Below are 20,530 nucleotides of genomic sequence, written 5' to 3' on the forward strand. Positions count from 1 at the left end.
AAAAAAACTGCCTGATGATGCTCTGGACCGAAAAGACGCAGAGAGTGAGATATGAGCAGTTTTATGAACATACTGTTTATGAGAATTCAGGTTCATAGGAACAGTCTAGTTACAGTTTCCTGTCCTGTTTATCTCGTCTTCATCATCTGTGTACGTGTCTCACATGTAATTCACTCTGAAGTCTTGTCTATAAATGGTAAATGTGGCAGATATATTAGTGTACACAGTTAGCACTTGTGTCAGTAAAATGCCCATTTTAGATTCATACTTCTGCTTTTCTAGTTGTTTTCTTTATAAATGCACATGAAGACTAAATAGTTCAGCCTTAGATTTTTTTTACTAGAAGAAAAGATGTGTTAAAGTTATAAAAATGAAAATGCCCTGAGATATATTGGCTCCCAGATCCACCCTCTGGAAGGCAACAGTGAAGCAGATACATTTCCATTTGTGCTAAAAATGTTTGGATTTAAGAAAACATTTATGGTTCTGCTGAGTTACAGACTGAGACTGCTCAGAGGAAAGAGTAAAAAAGTAGAACCTCTGGAGCGATGGGATGAAACCAAACTCTGAATTCAGAATATGAGCCATCTCACACCTTCTGAATTAGTTTAACACAGCATTGGCCACGTTTCAAACTATGAACAGAACTTTATTACCAGGCGACATGAAAAATATTTCTTTAACACTATTACTGCGGAAGACATTTCACAAGACTTTTCTACTACCCTGCAATATTTAACCCTTTATAGTTCACTCATAGAAATACTCTGAAATTCAGAATTTTAACCTTAGTGTGTTATTGGAGGATCTAACAAGACTTTATTACTTTTGTGCAATTTTTATTGTCATGTAGAAAATCAAGGTCAGTGAAGTTACCATATTTGGTTCCTTGCCCATAAGTGGCAATAAATAAATAAATAAATAAAAATCAAAGAATTATATGTAAAAATAAAAGAAAAACACACATAATTTGAAAGGAACATGTATTTTGGAACACTGGAACATAATTTTGAGAAAATTACAACAACATACATGGTGATACAGACACCTGTCAACATACACATTATCACTGTGAACATCATTACCTAAGATAAGATAAGATAAAATAAGATAAGATAAGATAAGATAAGACTGTATTGATTCCACCATGGGGAAATTTCACAGTTAACAGCATCAATATACAACACACCAGCGCAAGAGAAAGACAGGTATAAAAAAACAAGCAAAACAAAACCATACATCAGTACTATTACTTCATGGTACCTAACAAAGCAGGTACACTCACTGTTCATGCAGAGGCGGACCTTACGGACCCTGTAGACCACATTGGACCTGAGATTATTACCTCACTGTCCACACTGGAACTTTTGCTGTCACTGTCTTGTAATGTGTGCAGAAATTACCAAAAATAGTTACTTGCTCGATAAAGCATTAAGGGAGCCCATGAATTAAGCTTTTTTACTGTAGTATGTGACTTTTTGTACTTAGTTTTATAAATACATAGATATTAAAGAACACTGCCACTAACTTCGATTTCCGTAAATTAATTTAGCTTCCTAAAGCTTCTCGTATTGTTTGAAGACGAGCATTTACCTCTTGGTAATGACCTACTTGGTGTAATTTGTTCATTTATTCTGCTTTAATGATGATGGCAGGATGTTAAGCAGTTCCGTTAAAAGTAAGGCTGCCATGATAATGAAGTTTTGAGCTGATGATTAATTGTAATACATATAATTATGATTAATGATTTGTCGTTTTCTATTAATATTATACCAGTAGTATAACACAAGCCTAACATTAGTTTAATTCTATACACAGGACACCTACCACACATAATTGAAAGCCACATCTGTTTTTCTTTCAGGCTTCATAAACAAAATCTAATAATAATTTAAATATACAAAGTCTATTACTGAAAATGCACTGTTGGCAATAAAGTTGGAATAAAATATTTTTCATTTCATTCTCATGAAATAATTGTAACAATGTGATTTATTCTTGATAGATAAATTGTAACTGGGACTCAGTATGTTATATAACACCTGGGTAAAGGTGATTACTGATGCATATAAATAGGAATTAAAAGAGGAATGTGTCTGAAAACAAAATTATTACAACTTTAGGGGCAACAGTGTATTTCAGGAAATTATAGATATTGTCACATACCAAAAGTGACTTAAATAACAGCAGCACAGAAGAAGATGTTATTAAAAGAACACAAGTCAAATCTTAAACAGTGTAAAAACTAATTGGTGAATGGATGTGATTATCCAAAATAATTGCATCTAAGTCAGGGTTAACTACTTTTAATGTAATTCTCCATATTCTGATGTTCTTGATATTTACCTGCACATTATTTCCTTCATCATTGGTGTTTTCAGTTCAGTGGAAGTTCTTTCTCGTTCACTACAGTAGAAGTTTGTCGCAGTGGTTCTGGCCTCATTTCTCCCAGCTGTGTGTCACCTCTGTTCTAAGTAGGGCATGATTGAAACAGATGACTCAGGTGCTCACAGGCATTAATACTAGACTCTGTGTACTGGCTAAGAATAAGGCTAATGCACAAAGTGCAGTTGCTGTAAAGAAAGTACATGTTCAGTGCTTGAGTTTATAAAAATCCATGTTATATCATTATAGTGACAGCACTGACAAATGCTGCTTTCCACTGATGAACATGTGTTGATGTTTGTTTGTGTTTGTGTGTTTCAGAGGCACTGGAGCTCATCTCTACAGCAGCTAATCACTCAAATGCAGCAATCAGGAAAATGGTAAATAACACTGCATTTAACTTATCTCATCTGTCCATACGTCACATTTACATGAACTTTATTAGAATAAAGGAACAGTTTGAGGGAATTCCTTCACATTTGGAACGAACACTAAATTAGATAGATAGATAGATAGATAGATAGATAGATAGATAGATAGATAGATAGATAGATAGATAGATAGATAGATAGATAGATAGATAGATAGATAGATAGATAGATAGATAGATAGATAGATAGATAGATAGATAGATAGATAGATAGATAGACAGATAGATAGATAGACTATTTTGGTGGTTAAAGGTCATGAAACAAGTTTTTAGCCAAAGATCCAGAATTTACATGCTACTCTATCCTTTAATGGAATGATTTTTTGCTTTTTTTAAAAATGAAATAATGCATTTTAAAACACTTCCCTGTGGTCTACATAAACTGTAAATTCTATGCTTGGTTCTGAATTCTTCATTAATTCAACTCCACAGGTCCATCTTCAACCCTATTTCTGAGTAATGACACCAGAAAGGTTGTTTTGAGCGCTGGCCCTTTAAATGCAAATGAGCCACTTTATGCCCCGCCCCCTCCAGGTTGTTGACTGTGCTGCTCTGTCCTGTTCAACCAACAACGGGACATTTTAGTTTGAACATATTTTCAGTATGGACTACAACCGCTGCTGCTGACAAACAATTATGTCGTACTCAGAGAAATGCTCGTCGAAAGTCTTGACCTTATATGTGCAAATGTCGTGACGTAACTAGTTATAGACGTAGCAAATTAAGCAGGAATTAAAACACATTGTAGAAATCGACTAGATTTTTGCCTAAATGAATATAAAGATAGCTTTGCAGCACCTGGAGGGTTCAAATTCAAACTTTTTGAACTATTAGGGTCCAAATACACAAATAAATGTACAAAGACTAATAAAAGTGGGTTTAGCAAAAATATGACCCCTTTAATGAATGAAATGGTGGCATTTTACACCCAAAAGGTCAAAGGTCAACTTCACTGAGCCATTTAGAAATACCTTAGCGTCCATTATTCAACACTATATTCCTCTGTAGCAATCGATTCTACTGAAGACAGCAAATTCTGCTTTTTCTTTTATGCTTTCTGATGTCTTACTGAGCTTGACAAAAGCCAGTCGGTGTGTGTTGCCCAATCTGACGCCATGCTGTCAGTCACCATGAGTCTAAGGGAGTGAACAAGTCGAAACAGCGCAGACAGGAAGTTGCTGTTTCCTGCCTTATGTTTCACAGCTTGCAGAAGCCTTTGACACTCATCCTTTTTTAATTTCTTCCTCTGTCTGGCCATGCAATGTCTACTTCTAATGTCCTTTAAGCATCTGAAGCACACAGATATATTATTGAACTAAAACAGAAATATAATACCTGCTCACTGCCTTACTGTTCCTTCTATGTCCTTCCTCTGGGTCTTTGCTGATAGCTGATAACCCCATCTAGTGGAGCAGGCTGTGTTTGCTTTTATTATTGTGCTTTTGCTCATCCTTTTCTTATTGTATGTTTGCAGGAGAAGATGCACAAACTGCTGGAAGTTTATGAGCGACTTGGGGGGGAGGAAGACATAGTTAATCCAGCCAATGAGCTCATTAAAGAAGGACATATCAAGAAGATGTCAGCCAAAAATGGAACAGCACAAGATCGATACCTCTACTTGGTGAGACGGTTGAACTGTTGCAGAAATATCAGACAAGGACAAAACATCAACGTTGTGCTTTTTATTTGGATCATATCACAATTGAAATAAATCCTTCAAGTATTTGGAGCACCAGACTTTAGATCTCACAAATATAACCCCTCCTCTAGCATTACTGCATTACTGTCCATGCTATTCATAATTTCCATTTTTTATCTCTGATCTAGTTCAACAATATGGTGCTATACTGTGTGCCTAAACTCAGACTGATGGGACAGAAGTTCAGTGTCAGGGAGAGGATTGACATCGCTGGCATGGAGGTAAAGTTGTGCTTTTCATTCTATCGCATATCTTTTGTTCTCCTTTTTAATTTTTTTTTTACCTCATCTCCAATTGACTTTTCCTTTATTTGCTGATTACAGGTGCAGGAAAATGTGAAACAGAATCTTCCTCACACGTTTGCCATCATTGGCAAGCAGCGTTCACTGGAGCTGCAAGCCAGGTACAGACACTGAACCAGCCTGAATTTCATCCCTGTAAAGCCTGAACCATTAAATCATTGACAGAAAATTCCAGTTCTTTGAAAATGGAGCCTTTATTGGTCCTTCTGAACAACCAGTAAAAATGTTTTTCAAATATCAGTTTCCTTGTTATAAGTGTCAATTTTGTATCATATTTGATACATCGGGTCTCACTGCTTAAAAAATTATTATTTTTGAACAAACAAAAACATAATATAACACAAACATGTCTAACAAATTGGTAATTCCTTTTCAAAATTGCCAAAGTTCTGCCTCCTTCCTCATTAATGACAGTCTTGCAAGTGTCACTGGAAAGGCCTCTGGTAAATGAATTCCTCCCCCCTGGTGGATTATCCGTGTATTGCTTGTATCTAATTGTATATATCATGTTTTTCAAGAAAAAAAATATCATACTGATCATGTAGAGGGCTTCAAAACTCATGTATCAAATATGATACATCTGGCGTTAAAGGGTTAAAATCCACCATTTCTGTAATGAATATAAATAAGTTCATTGCAATTCCACTGTTGGCTGATAATATGATTCCACTGTTTTATTGATTATATGAGTAGTTCAATTATATCATTGCAATTTGGTGTCGATTAAATAACCCCCACCATCTTTTATTTGCTTTCCAGGACAGCTGAAGAGAAGGAAGATTGGATTCAGGCAAGGATCACACACATGCTCCCAAACATGTCGTACACCCACACACATATGTACACACTGTCACTGTCTGACACGCGTGCTCTTGCAGCATTTTGGTTCATGTGCCTTTTCATAGTAGTGCTTATTAAAAACTGGATTTACAGATTTCCTTCCCACACTCATTCAGTGTGTTTGGGAATAATATTCTCTAATCAAGCGCCTCATTATTGCACATTTAGCCCATTACAGCAGAGTAAAGCTGATTAAAATATTTCACAGCCTGGAAAGGTAGGTGGGCGTTTGTATGCACGAGAGAGGTGCATAAATGAATAGAGGCAGCATTTAATAAGCTGACAGGAAGAGAAATCTAAAGATTTAGGGAAGGTTTTTGTGCATCACTGAAGAGGCAGGTCTGCAGACACTGGAGCTTTGATGTCCTCATGGCTATTGTTCATTTGCAGCATTGACAGCGTAGACGGTACAGCATAGATGATCTCCTTGTTCCTACTCAAACAGTGAAAGCAGAGGCTCACGTTATCATTTTCTTTTCATTTTAGATAATCTGTTCCTCTTGAGGTAATTACTAGATTCTTTAAGTGCAGCAAAACAAAAATTTTAAGTTTGTACATCCCAGGATAGTTATCTGTAACATACACTATATGGACAAAAGTATTGGGACACGTTGAATTCAGGTGTTTTTCTAACAGGGCTCTGTGGCAAAAGTTTTATGTTATGATTATATTATCATTATATTTATATAATATAAATATCATTGCATTTCATTGCTTTGTTTTGTTTAAATTGTTATCTTTACTTCCAAATCACCTCAGAGATGTTTTTTTTCGTAGTTTCTCTCAAAATTGTTTTTTTTTTTCTTTTTTTTATCCACAACATGATTTTAAATGTTCTACCTCTAAATTTCAAAAAATATTTTTTGTGCTTTGACTGGAAATAATAGTTTTCTACCGCAACTAACCATCTCCTTCCTTCACATGTCACTCAGGGAGAAAAATCTCCCATTAAATTTTAAGGAAATAGTGATGTTTATTTCTCAAATCAGCATGAACAGGACATTTTACGAGTTGTAGTCATGATGTGTCCCAGTATTTTTGTCCGTGTTGTTTATGAACATTAATATTTTGTTAAATATTTCCTTATTTACAGTCAGACCGTGAAAAATATTTTAGAAATTTAGAGGTAGAATATTTAAAATAGTCATGAATAAAAATAAAACTGATAATGAGGAAAATTAAGTAAAAACCATCTCTGAAGCATTTTGGAAGCAAAAATAGCACTTTAAGCAAAACTAATTAATGCAATGATATTTATCCCAATATAAAACAATATTGTGATATTTGTCTTTATTGTTTTGTAGCCCAGACCCCTGTTAGAAAAGAAACATCTGAATTCAACATTTTTGAATACTTTTGTCCATGTATTTTTGTTTTTTTGTTTCATGATTATAATAATGCATTACCACTCACTGTTTCTTTTCTCTCTTCTGACTTTCAGGTGATCCTGGCCACCATTGAGCGGCACAAGCAAAACAGCGAAACATTCAATAAAGCATTCAACAGCTCTTTCTCCAGAGAAGATGACCACCTGCCTGACTCACCGGTTGGTCATTCACCCCCATTATCAGTCACTTCACTGATCACTCAATTAGTGGGTCATCCTGCACAATTAATCATCAGTAGCCAGTGCAGTCCATCATAGTGTGGTCTTTGTTTGCCCAAACAACTCCCCATCTATGGATGTGGTACAATCATACGTATAAAGAAGCTCTTTCTTTCCATCGCTGATAGTTGCACATGTAGCATCTGCATGTCTCTTCTCCCAGAACTCTCTCATGACCTAATAGGGAAAACCTAAGTGAAAGTGTATACAAAACTCTTATGGATCTGCTCTGACCCACTTTGAGCTGGCTGGAGATGGATTCTGGCCAAAAGTAACTTGACACAAGCCCGATGAGCAGATTCAGCTGGTGTAGACTGCCATCTAGTGGTGATATAACTCAGTGCAGGAGAAAGTGACCAGTGCTCAGTGTGTTTATTCCTCTCCTCAGGGTCCCTGGTGTAACACATCCATCGACTCAGATGGCGAAAAACTGCATGAAAGGGTAAGATATTTTTACCCAGGAAAATATTTTGTTCAATGTGGCACAAAAATATAAATCTTTGAGGTCAAGCGCTTAGTATTGCATTATTTTGGTTTATCAAACTGATTAAAAGAACATGAAATGGGGTTTATTTGCATATCACATACAAAGACAGTGTGAAATTCAGCTATTAAAAATACTACTGACCCTGTAAACAATAGTTTAAGGGGTTCTTTAGCTATGCAAGCAGTTGTTGTCACTGCAGGATAACATTCATTTTAACCCAACTAATAAAACATTTAGTATGTGGAACAATTTGTATTTAAAGAAAAATGCTTTAAGAAAAAAAACTCCTTGTATTTTTCTTTTCAAAGAAAAAGACCTCTCGCTTGTGTTGATGATAATTAGGATTAGGATAGATTATTACTACCTATCACTCTTTTTATCTACAGTCACGGAAAAAATTATTAGACCATCAAAAGTCATCAGAAACAATGGTTATGCAATCAAGTACTAACTCCTGTGTGTATCATGTGACTAAAACAGACCAAAAAGAAAACATGGAATGCCTAAAAGCACTGTTTTTGGCAGTGCAATGCCGTAGATATTGATGCAAGAAGTTAAGTGATTTTGGTTATTATCAAGAAAACATGGAAAATGGCTAGATATCAGCTCTTAAATTAAACTCTTATGAGCTGTTTTTGTTGTTATCATTATATTTGTCCAAACAAATGTACCTTTAGTTGTACCAGGCATTAAAATGAACAAGAAATTGAAGAAAACAAGGGTGGTCTAATAATTTTTTCCACGACTGTACAACACAAACCTGTTCTAAAACAATAAAAAGTTCATATTTTCTAAAAGTAAATGATTTCAAGCCCAACTTTTCCAAAGTGTGTCCACATGTTTGTATAATAAGACCTGTCAGGTAGACTCGACTCCTACATATCATATGAAATGTCAGTTTGATTTCTGTTTTAGATGTCTGCTAGAGAGCATGTCCATTTGTCTGGGTGCTCATACAGTTTTAAGGAGAAGATGGGCAAAGCAAGCAAAAGGAACAAAGCCTCCAGATATCCCTATTGGTTTCCCAAAAGTCTGAGGACCTTGACATATGACTACTTTTTTTTTTTTATGTCTTTTATACAGAAGAGTTCCAAGAAAAAGGAGAAAGAAAAGCAGACGTGTAAAGGTTGCAACGAAAGCTTCAATTTCACCAAACGCAAACACCACTGCAAAGCCTGCGGAGCGGTGAGTGCAGATGTTAGACGGGAAATTTGAAAGGAGAAAGAGAACAAGTAGGAAAATCTTTCGGACAGTTAACCGTCAACTGTGTGGTATTTCAACGCTGTCTCCCCTTCTCTCTCTCTCTCTCTTTCTCTCTGTGTCCTTCTGCAGGCCATCTGTGCAAAGTGTTCAAAGACCTTGGACAACAAAACGAGTCGAGTGTGCCCGGAGTGCTTTGAAGCCAGCCTTAGCCTGGAGAATCTGGGCGTTAGTGAACAGAAACGAAAAGCTGCGCCTGAGGTGAGACTCACATTTGGAGACAACACACACATACTGAGAAAGACTGAGTAGCAAGTGTACAATAGTTTACTTCTCTGCCGTGATTCATGTCAGTCCAAGTGGATCCAAGTCTCCTAGTGTACCAGCAGTGAAATACAGTAACCAGAATGCACTGCTGCAGCACAGCCTGAAAGAAGAAGCACAATAATGGCTTAATGTAAGATGAGAGGGCCTTGGATCTCACATTAAAACACATTATACAGAGACATTGACCGTGATGTGTCAACGCATATTCACATTGAAAGATCAACTGATCCCTTTCTGGCGATTTATAAGATTATCTGAGCTCAAGGAGGACCAGCCGTCTCTGCTGACTCATCGGTCTGCTTCAGCGTCTGTAAATGTCTGACGGTACACGACGCAACACAGACACGGTCTAATCTGGTTACACGGAAAACTTGATCATTGTATCGCTTACTGTTATTAAATTAAATAAATGATCCTTCAGACTCACTGATGATCTTAGTCCACTTCACATTTACACTTTATCAACAGCTAAACAAGTGTAGAAAACACGCCTGCAGTGATGTTACGTACCAGAGGAGGGAGCTCTAAACCAGACCAGGGTTAGATAAGGACCAACAGGAGCATGAACACCTGGTCATGGACAAATCTCACTGTGTCCTACATCGAATCCTTGTTAAAGGCTGTTATGTAACGGTGCACTGTGGGAGATCTGGGTTGCTCATCAAATCTAAACCCTCAAACATGATGCAGATAGTTTGGAAGTACAAACTCAATCTAAGTGCTTTTTCTGCTAAAATCAAATGTTTTGTTTTGTTTTTTTGTCTTTTACATAGCTGCTCATATTGTATATTGACACCCCCTAATGTAAAGGTTTTTTTTTTCAGAAATAAAGCAGAAATTAACCCATAAAGACCCAAACAGCTACAGACCAAAACCATCTACTGATCTAAAATGTTTAATAACTTATAAACCACTAATTTGATCAATCCATGTAAATAACTGTTGTAAAATGCAGTTTGTCATCTTTTCATGGTCATCAGATATGACCCATTTGGGCGTTCAGAGGCTTCATAGTTCCCGTGGAAAGACTGTCATTTTCTACAGCATTGATTCACCAGTAAAACCCATGGAGTTGGATCAATGACAGTGGATGGACACACTTGGTTTATGTTCAGTTTTTTGATAGATTTTCCTGAAAAAGTCACTTTTTCTTCAGTTTTCTCCATTTTTGATATAATGACCTCCAACTTTAATCTGAGCTTTTGGGAACATCCACATGATCAGTAAATTAAATGCAGGAAAATACCTGATGTTCACTGAAAAAAATGCAACAAAAAAAAAAACCAAAAACAGAGGATTATATCATAATAAATTGTGATAACTCACTTAAGAAAAGTTAAATGTAGACAAAAACAATATTTTGGAACTGCTACAAATGTAGCACTGGGTCTTTATGGTTTAAGTATTTGATGATTATTTTTATACGTAGGTGGACATCTGTATCGCAATATCTGTTGAAACAGCAGATTTTTTTTTTTTTTTGAGGGGGGGGGTTATCTATGTTTTTTGTTTTGATGTTGTTTTGTGGCTGTTTTCTTTTTTTTTCAGTTTAGTGTAGTTTTGGGTTTTTCTTCCTCTTTTTAGCTTTGACTTGTGCAATTCATTTTCTTCCTTTGCTACTTTAAATTAACTGGTACAGTAACTAACATTGTTGAATGAGCATTGTTATCAAGGTGTGTTCATGATTGTATGTGATCAATGTTTGATCTAGATGATCAATAAAATTAGTTTAAAAAAAAAAAAAAAAGACATACTATTTACAGTATATTGTTGTGTTCACAGAGGCAGACATCTCTGACAGCGGAGAACTGCATACTGTGTGGTCACCTCCAGGTACAGGAGAAAGGAAAGACCTGGACTAAGATGTGGGTGGCTGTCACCAAAGCCGAGCCTCTGGTGCTCTATGTGCAGAGCAGTGGACAGGTAAGAGTTAAAAACACTTTCTCTAAAGATGATATTTGGACATATCTGTTGTTTACAAACTAAAACATATTTCCATCTGTTTGAGGCAGTATGTTTGTCACTTACCCATATAGTCTACTCCTACTGTGAACCTTCCCAGTAGAGATAATCATTGTGTCAATAAGGATTTCTATACATTGCACATGCGACTTCAGACAGCCACAGAGAGTTTGCTGATAGTCTTGCTTTCTGTACGTCCTGTTTACTTCCTCCAGTTTTAGCAGGACATCTGTACTGAGCAGCGCCCGGGCACATGACTGAGCATGTGTCAGTCAGATCTGTCCATTCTCCTGTGCCAGGCTTGTCTGTGCGCTGTCTGTGCTCTATAGATTTGGGCCAGGAGGATTTGGTTGCCCTGAGTGTGACCTCAGGTAGCTGCTCTGCTGTGGGACCGGGTTGTGGCTTGTATTGACCAGATAAAAACAAATTCAGTTCCTTGAAAACTTGGCCCCCCGTTTGTAGAAATAAATCTGCTCCGAGTGTCCCAAAGAGATGTATGAAACTAGTGGTTGACATGATTGCTTGAAAAAGATTCCCCAAAGCAATCATGTTTGGAAAGCTTTCTACCAGATACTGCCATTCATACTGGATGACACAGAGGGGAAGTCAGCCTGTTAAAGCTTCCCTGATTCATTTCCAAGACTAATATCCCAATCCCCCAACAGAAAGCTGCCATTCCAAAGATTAGGATTAATGGGAGTTGGATAAGCATTTCCTGATTATAGGCAAAGAAAGAAGGGCAAAGGAAAGAGGAGAGCATGGTTTACTATACATGCTTAGTGGAGTGTATTATCTTGAGCCGTCACCTGTGTATGTGTATGTGTATTGTTTTTGTCTTGTCTTCATCTAGAGATGGACGATAAGGTGATAAAAGTTCAATCTTTTTCAGTGCTAAGAATAATTTACAATGTTAATTGACTGCTTTCAGGCTACACAAACTAGACAAAACTCGATTCAAAAATACTGGTCTTTACTAAAATTATATGACATATATGATTGGAGAAACATTCTGACAATTTATTTATTAGAAAAAGCAAAACAGGTTTCATTTTGGAAAATCTCCAGAGGAATATTCGTAATTTTGCAAGAAAGCAAAACCTCACTTAATCATATCAATTTTATATATTTCTCAGCCCTATCTTTATCAAATTAAATTGTGTCAAAAACAGTTGCTGAGACAAACAAACTTTTGGTTTATAGTTTTAAATAGTTTATATATATTTTTATTTTTAATCTCAGTAAATAGCTAATTGCTTTAATGAGTGAATAAATACTTTTATTTCTATATCAGCTATTTTTAGTGTGGTCGTAGTGCTAGTTTTTAAGGTTGTATAATGAAGAAAGTCTTGATTTATAGAAAGATTGCATGAAACCAAGTATCATTTAGAAGCCTTTTGCTTATCAAAGGCTTCATTTCACTGAAAAACATAAAATGTCATACAGAGGTGGCCTGCACACTGTTGTGTGTCTTAAGAAGTTCAATTTGAATGAAAACATTGCCTTATAACAGTGTACAGACCACTTTATTACCTCACCCCCTGTAGGGGAGGCAAGGGGTATTGTTTTTGGTTTGGTTTGTTTGTTTGTTTGTTTATTTGCTTCTTTAACACTTTAGCAGCAAAACTAGTGGATGAATTCATACCAAATTGGGTTTATAGATTGCCAGTGACCCAGAACAGATGTGATTACATTTGGGAACAGTAGGTCCAAGTTCACATTTTTTAGGAATTTCCAAATCTTTTTTTTTTTTCCCATTTACTTATAATAGCCGAAATTTGTGTATTCTATCTATGTCTATGCTGACATCACCACACGCATAGACATGATGACATCAGCTGGATCGATGCCAACATAAGCTACAATAATTGCCATGAGTTGGGTTTGTTGTGCCTGACCACTTGTTTTGACTATGACTTGCTTTTGTTTTGGCTTGATCTTTGCACTTTTGCTTTTTCTCCCATATTGTGCAGTCATTTTAGTCTGGTCTACAATAAACCATTTTAAGAGGAAAACTAAATTTTAATCAAATTAATGTTTCACTACTAGCTTGTTTTTGTCTCAGTTGTCATTTATTACAATAAACCCTGGTTCACATCGTTGTTTTTTTCTGCAGGACTCCAAGGGAGCGCGTGGGATTCCTCTACCTGGTTTCGAGGTCAACCTGGTGCCATCAGGGGAAAAGTCGGAGGCAAAACACGCTTTCCGACTCAGTCACACCCAGCAGACTTTGCTCCTAAGTGCCCAAGATGCAGAACTGCAGTCTAAGTGGGTGGACATCCTCTCAAAAGCTGCTCGTGGAGAAACACCCACAGATGCATCGACGAGCCTCACTGAACACAGGAAGAGCCAGTAGTGGCCACAGCGGAGTCACACCCCCTTCCTCCCCCTCTCCTGTGTATAGAGCACAGATTACTTGAAATCACTTTACCTTGGCACTTTTTGTTGTTTTGTTAGTTTTTTTTTCTTTGTAAGGACCACTCAATCCTTCCTATGCCACTTCAGTCTTATTTTAATGACCACACAGATACTTCTTGTCATTATCTTTCTCTGTTTCTAAACACACAAACATAAGATGGACCACCATCACCACTGTATGTGTGGTTAGGATATTTTATTTTTCAGTGTTTTCACAGTCAAAGAAGAGCTTGTTTTATTTGTAATATAGCTAATGAAGGTTCCTGTATTTCTTTTTTAAGATGAAGTTTCCTCAACATTATGCGACTGTGTTGTGAAGCATTAACTTGTGCGTGTCTTCATTTGTGTGAATGTGTATATGTGAGTGTGGGTTGAGTGGGAGTTCCCTCCCATGTTTATTAAGTATTGAATGTTAGTGTAAGAAACCTGCAACACCTCTCTGTTCTCTTCATCCCTGCTGGGAACACAGTGGCAGTTCAGTGGGTATTGTACAGTATGTATACTATAGTGCGATGTAAGGAAACAAAGAAAAAAGGCGTTTTAACTTAAAATAAACAGAGATGTGCACATTTGTGGCTGGCCACCTGTTGCTCCCACTGTCAGCTCCCATCTTACAGACCCCCTCCTCATACTTGTCTTTCTTATATTGGTAATAATCCCCTCCCTTTTACTGTCTTTGGACTCTGAGACCTCTGATCTAAGGCAGAAAGTGGTCTGATTCACCACATTTCCAAACTCTTATTATTGTGACTCACCCAGATGAGAGTACAAAGCCAGAATGAGATCTTGTGGCCTCATTTCTGACCCAATGCTGCAGGTTCAGTTTCTCAGTATCTCCACGTGTATACATGCTGAAAAAAAATCCTTTCCATGTAGTTTTCTCTCTCAGCATAGCAACTGTTTGCCTGCTTCTTTCCCTTTGGTGATGTGATGGAAACCAAGTACTGTACTGTAAAACTGTTTATTCTGCCTTCCCCCCTGTACCCTGCTCCTATCAGCACCAGCCTTCAAGCAAAAGTAGCAAAAAACTCATCATTGGATCTCTTTGTGCATGTAAACTCACTCATATTTATGTACCGTGCTATGAAATCTTGCAGAATCCCCCTGTTCCCCTTTTTAATGCTCCAGAATTCATTCTTGTCGTACTGTAAGTGAGCAGAGTCAACATAGAGTGTTTAAAACATGGACTGTGCGCGGTGGAAAAGCAGTCAAGCATATCATCAATAAACAGACCTTGTGGTTCATTTAGGACCACGTTGTCTCTTCATCTGTCTCGTGTTTTCTCCTTTTGTTGCTTCTGGCTTCATCACCTACACACAACCGAGCAAAATATGTGTTATGAGTTGTCCACGAGAAATGTCATGCAGAAAATATAAGGTGCATCCACCACCGATCTGCAAACAGAAAGGCCAACAGAAAGCTTAATTTAATATCTCGACAGGATATGGAAGGGTTAACATTGTATCTTTTCTATGAATAACATATTTCTGTGAATGTTAGGATTACTAGACTTATCTTGTGATTCATATCAAGTTCAATTTCTGTTTTCTTTTCAGTTCACGATGTCTAAAATAGACGTTTCAGGGATTATAGATATAGTTTTCAGTATTTTGACTGACTACAGTTTTTTGGCAGCAGGAAACTATTGAAAAACTAATTTTGATGTGAAAATGAAAAATGGTAGTTTAACTTTTCTGGCTTTGTCAGCTTTGATACAGTTTCTTAGATGAGTGCATTTTTATCTTGGCATGTGGGTATGCATTTTAAGAGTGTCTGATATAGATTCAAAGCACTGGATCAGATAGATCTATTGCAACTGTGAAGAAAAACCTTTATCGACATGAAGCCAAGCACACTGTGTCTCTTTAAAGAACAGGTTGGCTGTTTGTAGCAAAATATCCATCTGTCACCATGAGAACAGCTCTGAAACTCCCTGTGCTCTGCTGACTTAATGCAAGGTCTCCGCAGCACAGGCAGATTATTTAACGGTCATCTCAGTGCTGCCGTCTAAATCTGGTGTCTAAAGATAATAATCCCAGTGATCCAGCTGTGTTGTATATCTTTTGTATGCTTCACAAAGTGATCAGTTTCATTACTGCTGCTATAGGAAAAATACACACAGAGACATTGTGCAGGAAAACATGACTGACTGTAAAGATTATGGGCTTGAATTATGGCTGATTTCAACTCTCAGAAATGCATGTGTATATAAAAGAAGGTGTGGAATGGACTGGGTGTATAAAACTGTTGTGGTTGCCTTAGATCCAATTTTCTACATCTTGATTTAATTCATCTTCTCTCTTTTTTTTGGTTTTGTCTCAACTTTGCAGTCATCACACTTGCTTTTGCAGATCTTGAGGGCATAAATTTATTGATGTACATTTGCAAAAAAAAAAAAAAAAAGGGGTGGGGGTGGGGGGGTGAGGACAGCTATCGATAGGAGGTATGAACCATAACTTCTTTATTTAGCAAGTCAACACTAAGTGTCAAAATGATGAATTGGAAGGCTGGCGTCTCTGTAGAGCTGTGAGCTTTGGTGCAGAGATAGAGAGCAAACTGCTGACTGCTTCCTTCTGTCATAGTTTTACATGCTGTACATCTAGAACAGAGTGGAGCCGGGTAGGCGCCGTGTCTACTGCAGGACAGAAACCATGCTGAGATAAGCCCTCATCGTCCTGCCCTAGAAAATGTAAATCAATGAAATCTTTCTTTGAACATATATCCAAATAAGTTTTGTGGTGAATATGTGGATTTAAACAGCCGATGGGCAGGAAGTGTGAGTCTCTAAATGTTTGTGAGAGGAAATAGAGGTTTACATACAGTACCTTAGTCTCACCCCTCTCTTCTGTTTTTAGTTTTGTTTGTGTGTGCACAATTAAAACACAGTGACATGAGTTGCAGCGGGACTGTCTCATGTCAGAGGCCTCGAGGTTCTAGTGATGGCTCTGTTTATCAAGGGCACAGATTTAATGAGCATAAAAGGTTAGTCGAATGTCACCATTTATTCTTGTCAGGAACGTGATGAAGGCAAAAACAAAACTCAGATGAAGATTTTTCAGTGTTTCCAGCTGTGGTCATGATTCTGTGATGTCTTTTCCTCTTGTACAGCAGCTGAGGAGAATGGTTTTAATGGGAAAGCTGTCATATGGCAATGGAGCATAAGCCTCTTACCAGATGTTTGTGTGTGTGTCTGCGTGTGTGTGGCCTAGAAACATTTGCATTTTGCATTCCTAAATTGAGAGTACACGCCTGTCCTGGCCTACCTATTTGGAGAAAGTGAAACGAAATTGCCCCTGTAGCTTCTCTTTTTTTATATATACGTACATATATTTAGCCATACATGCAGTACCACAACATTTTACTCTTAGCAAGTCTGATGATTTTCTCTGTAACATTTTGTTCAAAGCATGTCATGTCAGTCACATTACCACAGCAACCATGAAAGAGTTAACGGCAGTATGCGTATTTATAAAGACTGTCACTGAGGAGAAACCTGCTGAAGATGCTGAAGATGAGTTTCTCCACGTAAATGATCATAAAACAAGCCAAGAAAAAAATAGGCTATGACTTAAACTCCCTCATCATGTTAAAAATTTAATTTCACAATTTTAGCTCAACAGTCAAAACCCAGAGAGGCTTATTTTTAATGATTATAGCTAATTCTGATTGTATAGCTGAGCTGATTCTGACAGTAAAATGTCAGGGTCAAACAGCACAGATTTTTCTTTATCCACAGTTATTTTAAACATTTAGACATTAGACCTCACACTGTTGGATAACAGCATGATGATTCACTACATGACCAGAGGTCGTGCATGAAAAATAGATGTGAAAGGGGTGCATCATGGCACCTTAAACTCTCATATTTGCAGCAACACCCACTTACAGACTAATGCAAGTGTTGAAATGTTTCACTGCATACTGTGGTGAAGACAGCCAGACAGTTCTCCATTCCTGTAAAGGAAATGGTTACAACTGTTTCCTGCTGCTTTTTTTTTTTTTTTTTCGTGGGTTATTGGGTGAGAGTGTGTGGCACTCAGTTTCATTATAAATGTCATTTTCTTTTGTTTTACACACCTCTATGCCATGAACTGGAAACTGGTAAAATATCAGGTTGAATTTTCTTTTTCCATAACTTACAAACAACTTTTTCTGTTTGTACAAGAGTTGTTTTCATCACTTCACAGTCTGGCCTTGTCACTGAATCAATAACATCTAATACATGGGGGAAATGTCCTACATTTAATCAAAGAGTCATCGGCTCTGTGATGGATCAGGGATGATGAGCAATTGCAGTAATAAAATAATACATCACCATCATTCACATCTTCATTTTATACACAGCCTGAGTGGAAGTGAAAAAAAAAAAGATTTACATTCACAGGAGAAGGCTGATCATCCTATCATTACATGTTAATTTGAGATTGTGAAGCTGGATTCAATGCTGATGATTTGAAGTCTATTTAAGTAAATGACCAAAATGGCCTCAAAAGAGCCATATTATCCATGCTTCCATTATCTAGGGCACCAGTGACTTTCCCTCTCCTCCACATCCTCTTATAAACACCGCCTTACAAAAAAAAAAACAGCACTATTTCTTGGGAAAATAGCCTAAAATCCTATTCAAGTAACAGTGGTTTATAATTTACTCCCCCCTGCCGACACCAGTTTTTCTTCTGTCAGACAAACCTGCATTTAATTCAATTACGCTGCAGTCTGAACGAGAACACCTAATGAAGAAAACACCATCCATAACTGAACGCTGTCGGCTCTGGTCCATTGCACAAATGACGAATAAAACGTTAGACCTGAATATCTTATCACTGAGAACATCTAACATCTCATCAGCTTGTATTAAACGTTGTAACATGATATGCAGCAGCACGGACAGCATCAAAAACAAACTGAAGGAAACCAGAGGTCATTCGGAATGAAAAATCTCAGAATGACTCATTTGGCTGGGGTGTAATGCACAACATTTTAATCTCAGAAACAGTCACAGTTTTGAGTGTTTGTGTGTAGGTGACCTGTGGATGGAACACTTGAGCCATTCAGAAATAGCCTTGAACATATAGACTGAACAGTACCATGGTTATCTTTTACAGCGTGTTTTATAATTGGTTGAAGATAAAAATAAAACAATGATAGGAGGCTTGGGGAGCAGATATGATAACATTTTATTTTATTTTTTTAATTTATGGTCTGAAACTAATCATTTCACTGTGTTTTCTGTTTTGCCCCTTCTTTATTTATTTCTTCATCACCTGGAAAACAACTGAACCCACTGACCTCATCATCAACCCTTTAGATAAGAGTTTTTAAATTCATTTTAGTTCAGGGGCCATATTAAGCTAAATTTGATCTGAAGTGGGCCGGACCAGTGAAATAATAACATAATAATATATAAATATTGTCAACTCCAAATCTTCTTCTATGTTTTAGAGTGAAAAAAGTCAAATTATGCGATGAAAATGTTTACATCTGATTTGCTTCTATCAAACTGGTCCCTAAAAACAGGACATGGGGACTAAAAATTCAAACCAGATGTAGACTAATGTCATGAAGCAAGTTTGGAAGCACTGTCTGTTTTAAAAATAAATATTTACTGAGATAAAAGAGAAACTATTTTTCAGATAAAACACATTTTTATATTATTTTACATTATATTTTATACAAAAATCTGTATGTAACGCGGTCAAAAGGACACAAAAATTATGCGCTATTTTTTTGAATATTTCTTTATTCTGTCACAGGTACATTTTGGGAACTGAACTAATTATGCAAGGCAGAGTGTTTGACAAAAATGGCCGCTGTTGCAAAATCATTTGCGATTTATGTGCGCTTAAATGGGCAGGTTCTGTATGTAACGTAAGTGGAAACGATGGGTCACACACAAAACCTGGAATGAGACTGCTGATTCATGAAAAACCTGCATGTCTGGATCAGAAAAACCACTAGGATCATCCAATTTAACACAGTTTCTTTATTTATAGTGGTATATAAGACCATTTCCAGCCATGTTTTCAAATTAAAATGCACTGACACCTGGGCAGTTTTTCATGTCCAAATTTTGGTCCTATTTTTGGCCCTAATATTCAATTAAAAATTCATTCATTTTGAGATGGCTCAGAGAAAGAGTATAATTTTGTCACAGTTATCTGAGGTCATTATTAGGTACACCCTGGGGGGAAATATATCTATATTTCTCTTTTATTATTGGTTCTAAAAAAGCTGGCAAAGTGCCAGGTACCAAAATGTACCCAGTTTCATAGAAGCACCCAGTTGTATTGTGTTAGTGATAGCTGCAGATTCATCAGCGTTTGTGTTTCATCTTCATAGTTTTCTCTACAAGGCAGCCATAACATCTCTTGCCCTTTTCAAGCTGGTGAGTAAAACTGAAAAAAATATCTCTTTCTAAGTTATTGTGCCAGGTACCAAAACGTACCCAGTTTCATAGAAGCACCCATCTACCAACTGTCCTTTAAAACAATGTGAAAAACATGAACAAACTAAAATTTTTTAAAGAAAACTAAGTGCAATTTTAACAATATTATGTCTCAGTTTATCATTTCCACATGTAAATTACAACTTGCAGATCACAGTGAATCAACAAATACTCAAAACATTTAATAACAGGCAGAATATTGGTAAAATTGCATTTCAGACATCTCAAAATGTTCATATTTGTTCAGGTCATTTGCGTTTTTGGGAAATGATAGTTTGTTTTAGTATAAATACAGTAAAATGACATGAAAATGTTTACATTTACAAAGACAAAAATTTGGAGTTGTATTTGTAGGTTATGATAGTATTTTACTGATCCGACCTGGTTGAGATTGAATTGGTCTGTATGTGGAACCTGAACTAAAATGATTAA

At 36.8% G+C, this 20,530-nt stretch overlaps 1 protein-coding gene across 1 annotated transcript in view; it reads left to right on the forward strand.

Moving 5' to 3' along the window:
- fgd (faciogenital dysplasia) overlaps positions 1-14,924 on the forward strand; it is an 80,123-nt gene extending 65,199 nt beyond the window's left edge. The window contains 12 exon segments of the mRNA XM_030138283.1: positions 2-44; positions 2,707-2,765; positions 4,290-4,436; positions 4,643-4,735; positions 4,838-4,917; positions 5,576-5,606; positions 7,098-7,202; positions 7,651-7,704; positions 8,833-8,934; positions 9,082-9,210; positions 11,059-11,199; positions 13,352-14,924. Coding sequence (XP_029994143.1) covers positions 2-44; positions 2,707-2,765; positions 4,290-4,436; positions 4,643-4,735; positions 4,838-4,917; positions 5,576-5,606; positions 7,098-7,202; positions 7,651-7,704; positions 8,833-8,934; positions 9,082-9,210; positions 11,059-11,199; positions 13,352-13,591 — 1,224 coding nt within the window. The 3' untranslated portion in view covers positions 13,592-14,924.
- The last annotated feature ends 5,606 nt before the right edge of the window (positions 14,925-20,530 follow it).

This window comes from Sphaeramia orbicularis, chromosome 7 (assembly GCF_902148855.1).
Source record: "Sphaeramia orbicularis chromosome 7, fSphaOr1.1, whole genome shotgun sequence".
NCBI classification, from domain to species: Eukaryota; Metazoa; Chordata; class Actinopteri; order Kurtiformes; family Apogonidae; genus Sphaeramia; species Sphaeramia orbicularis.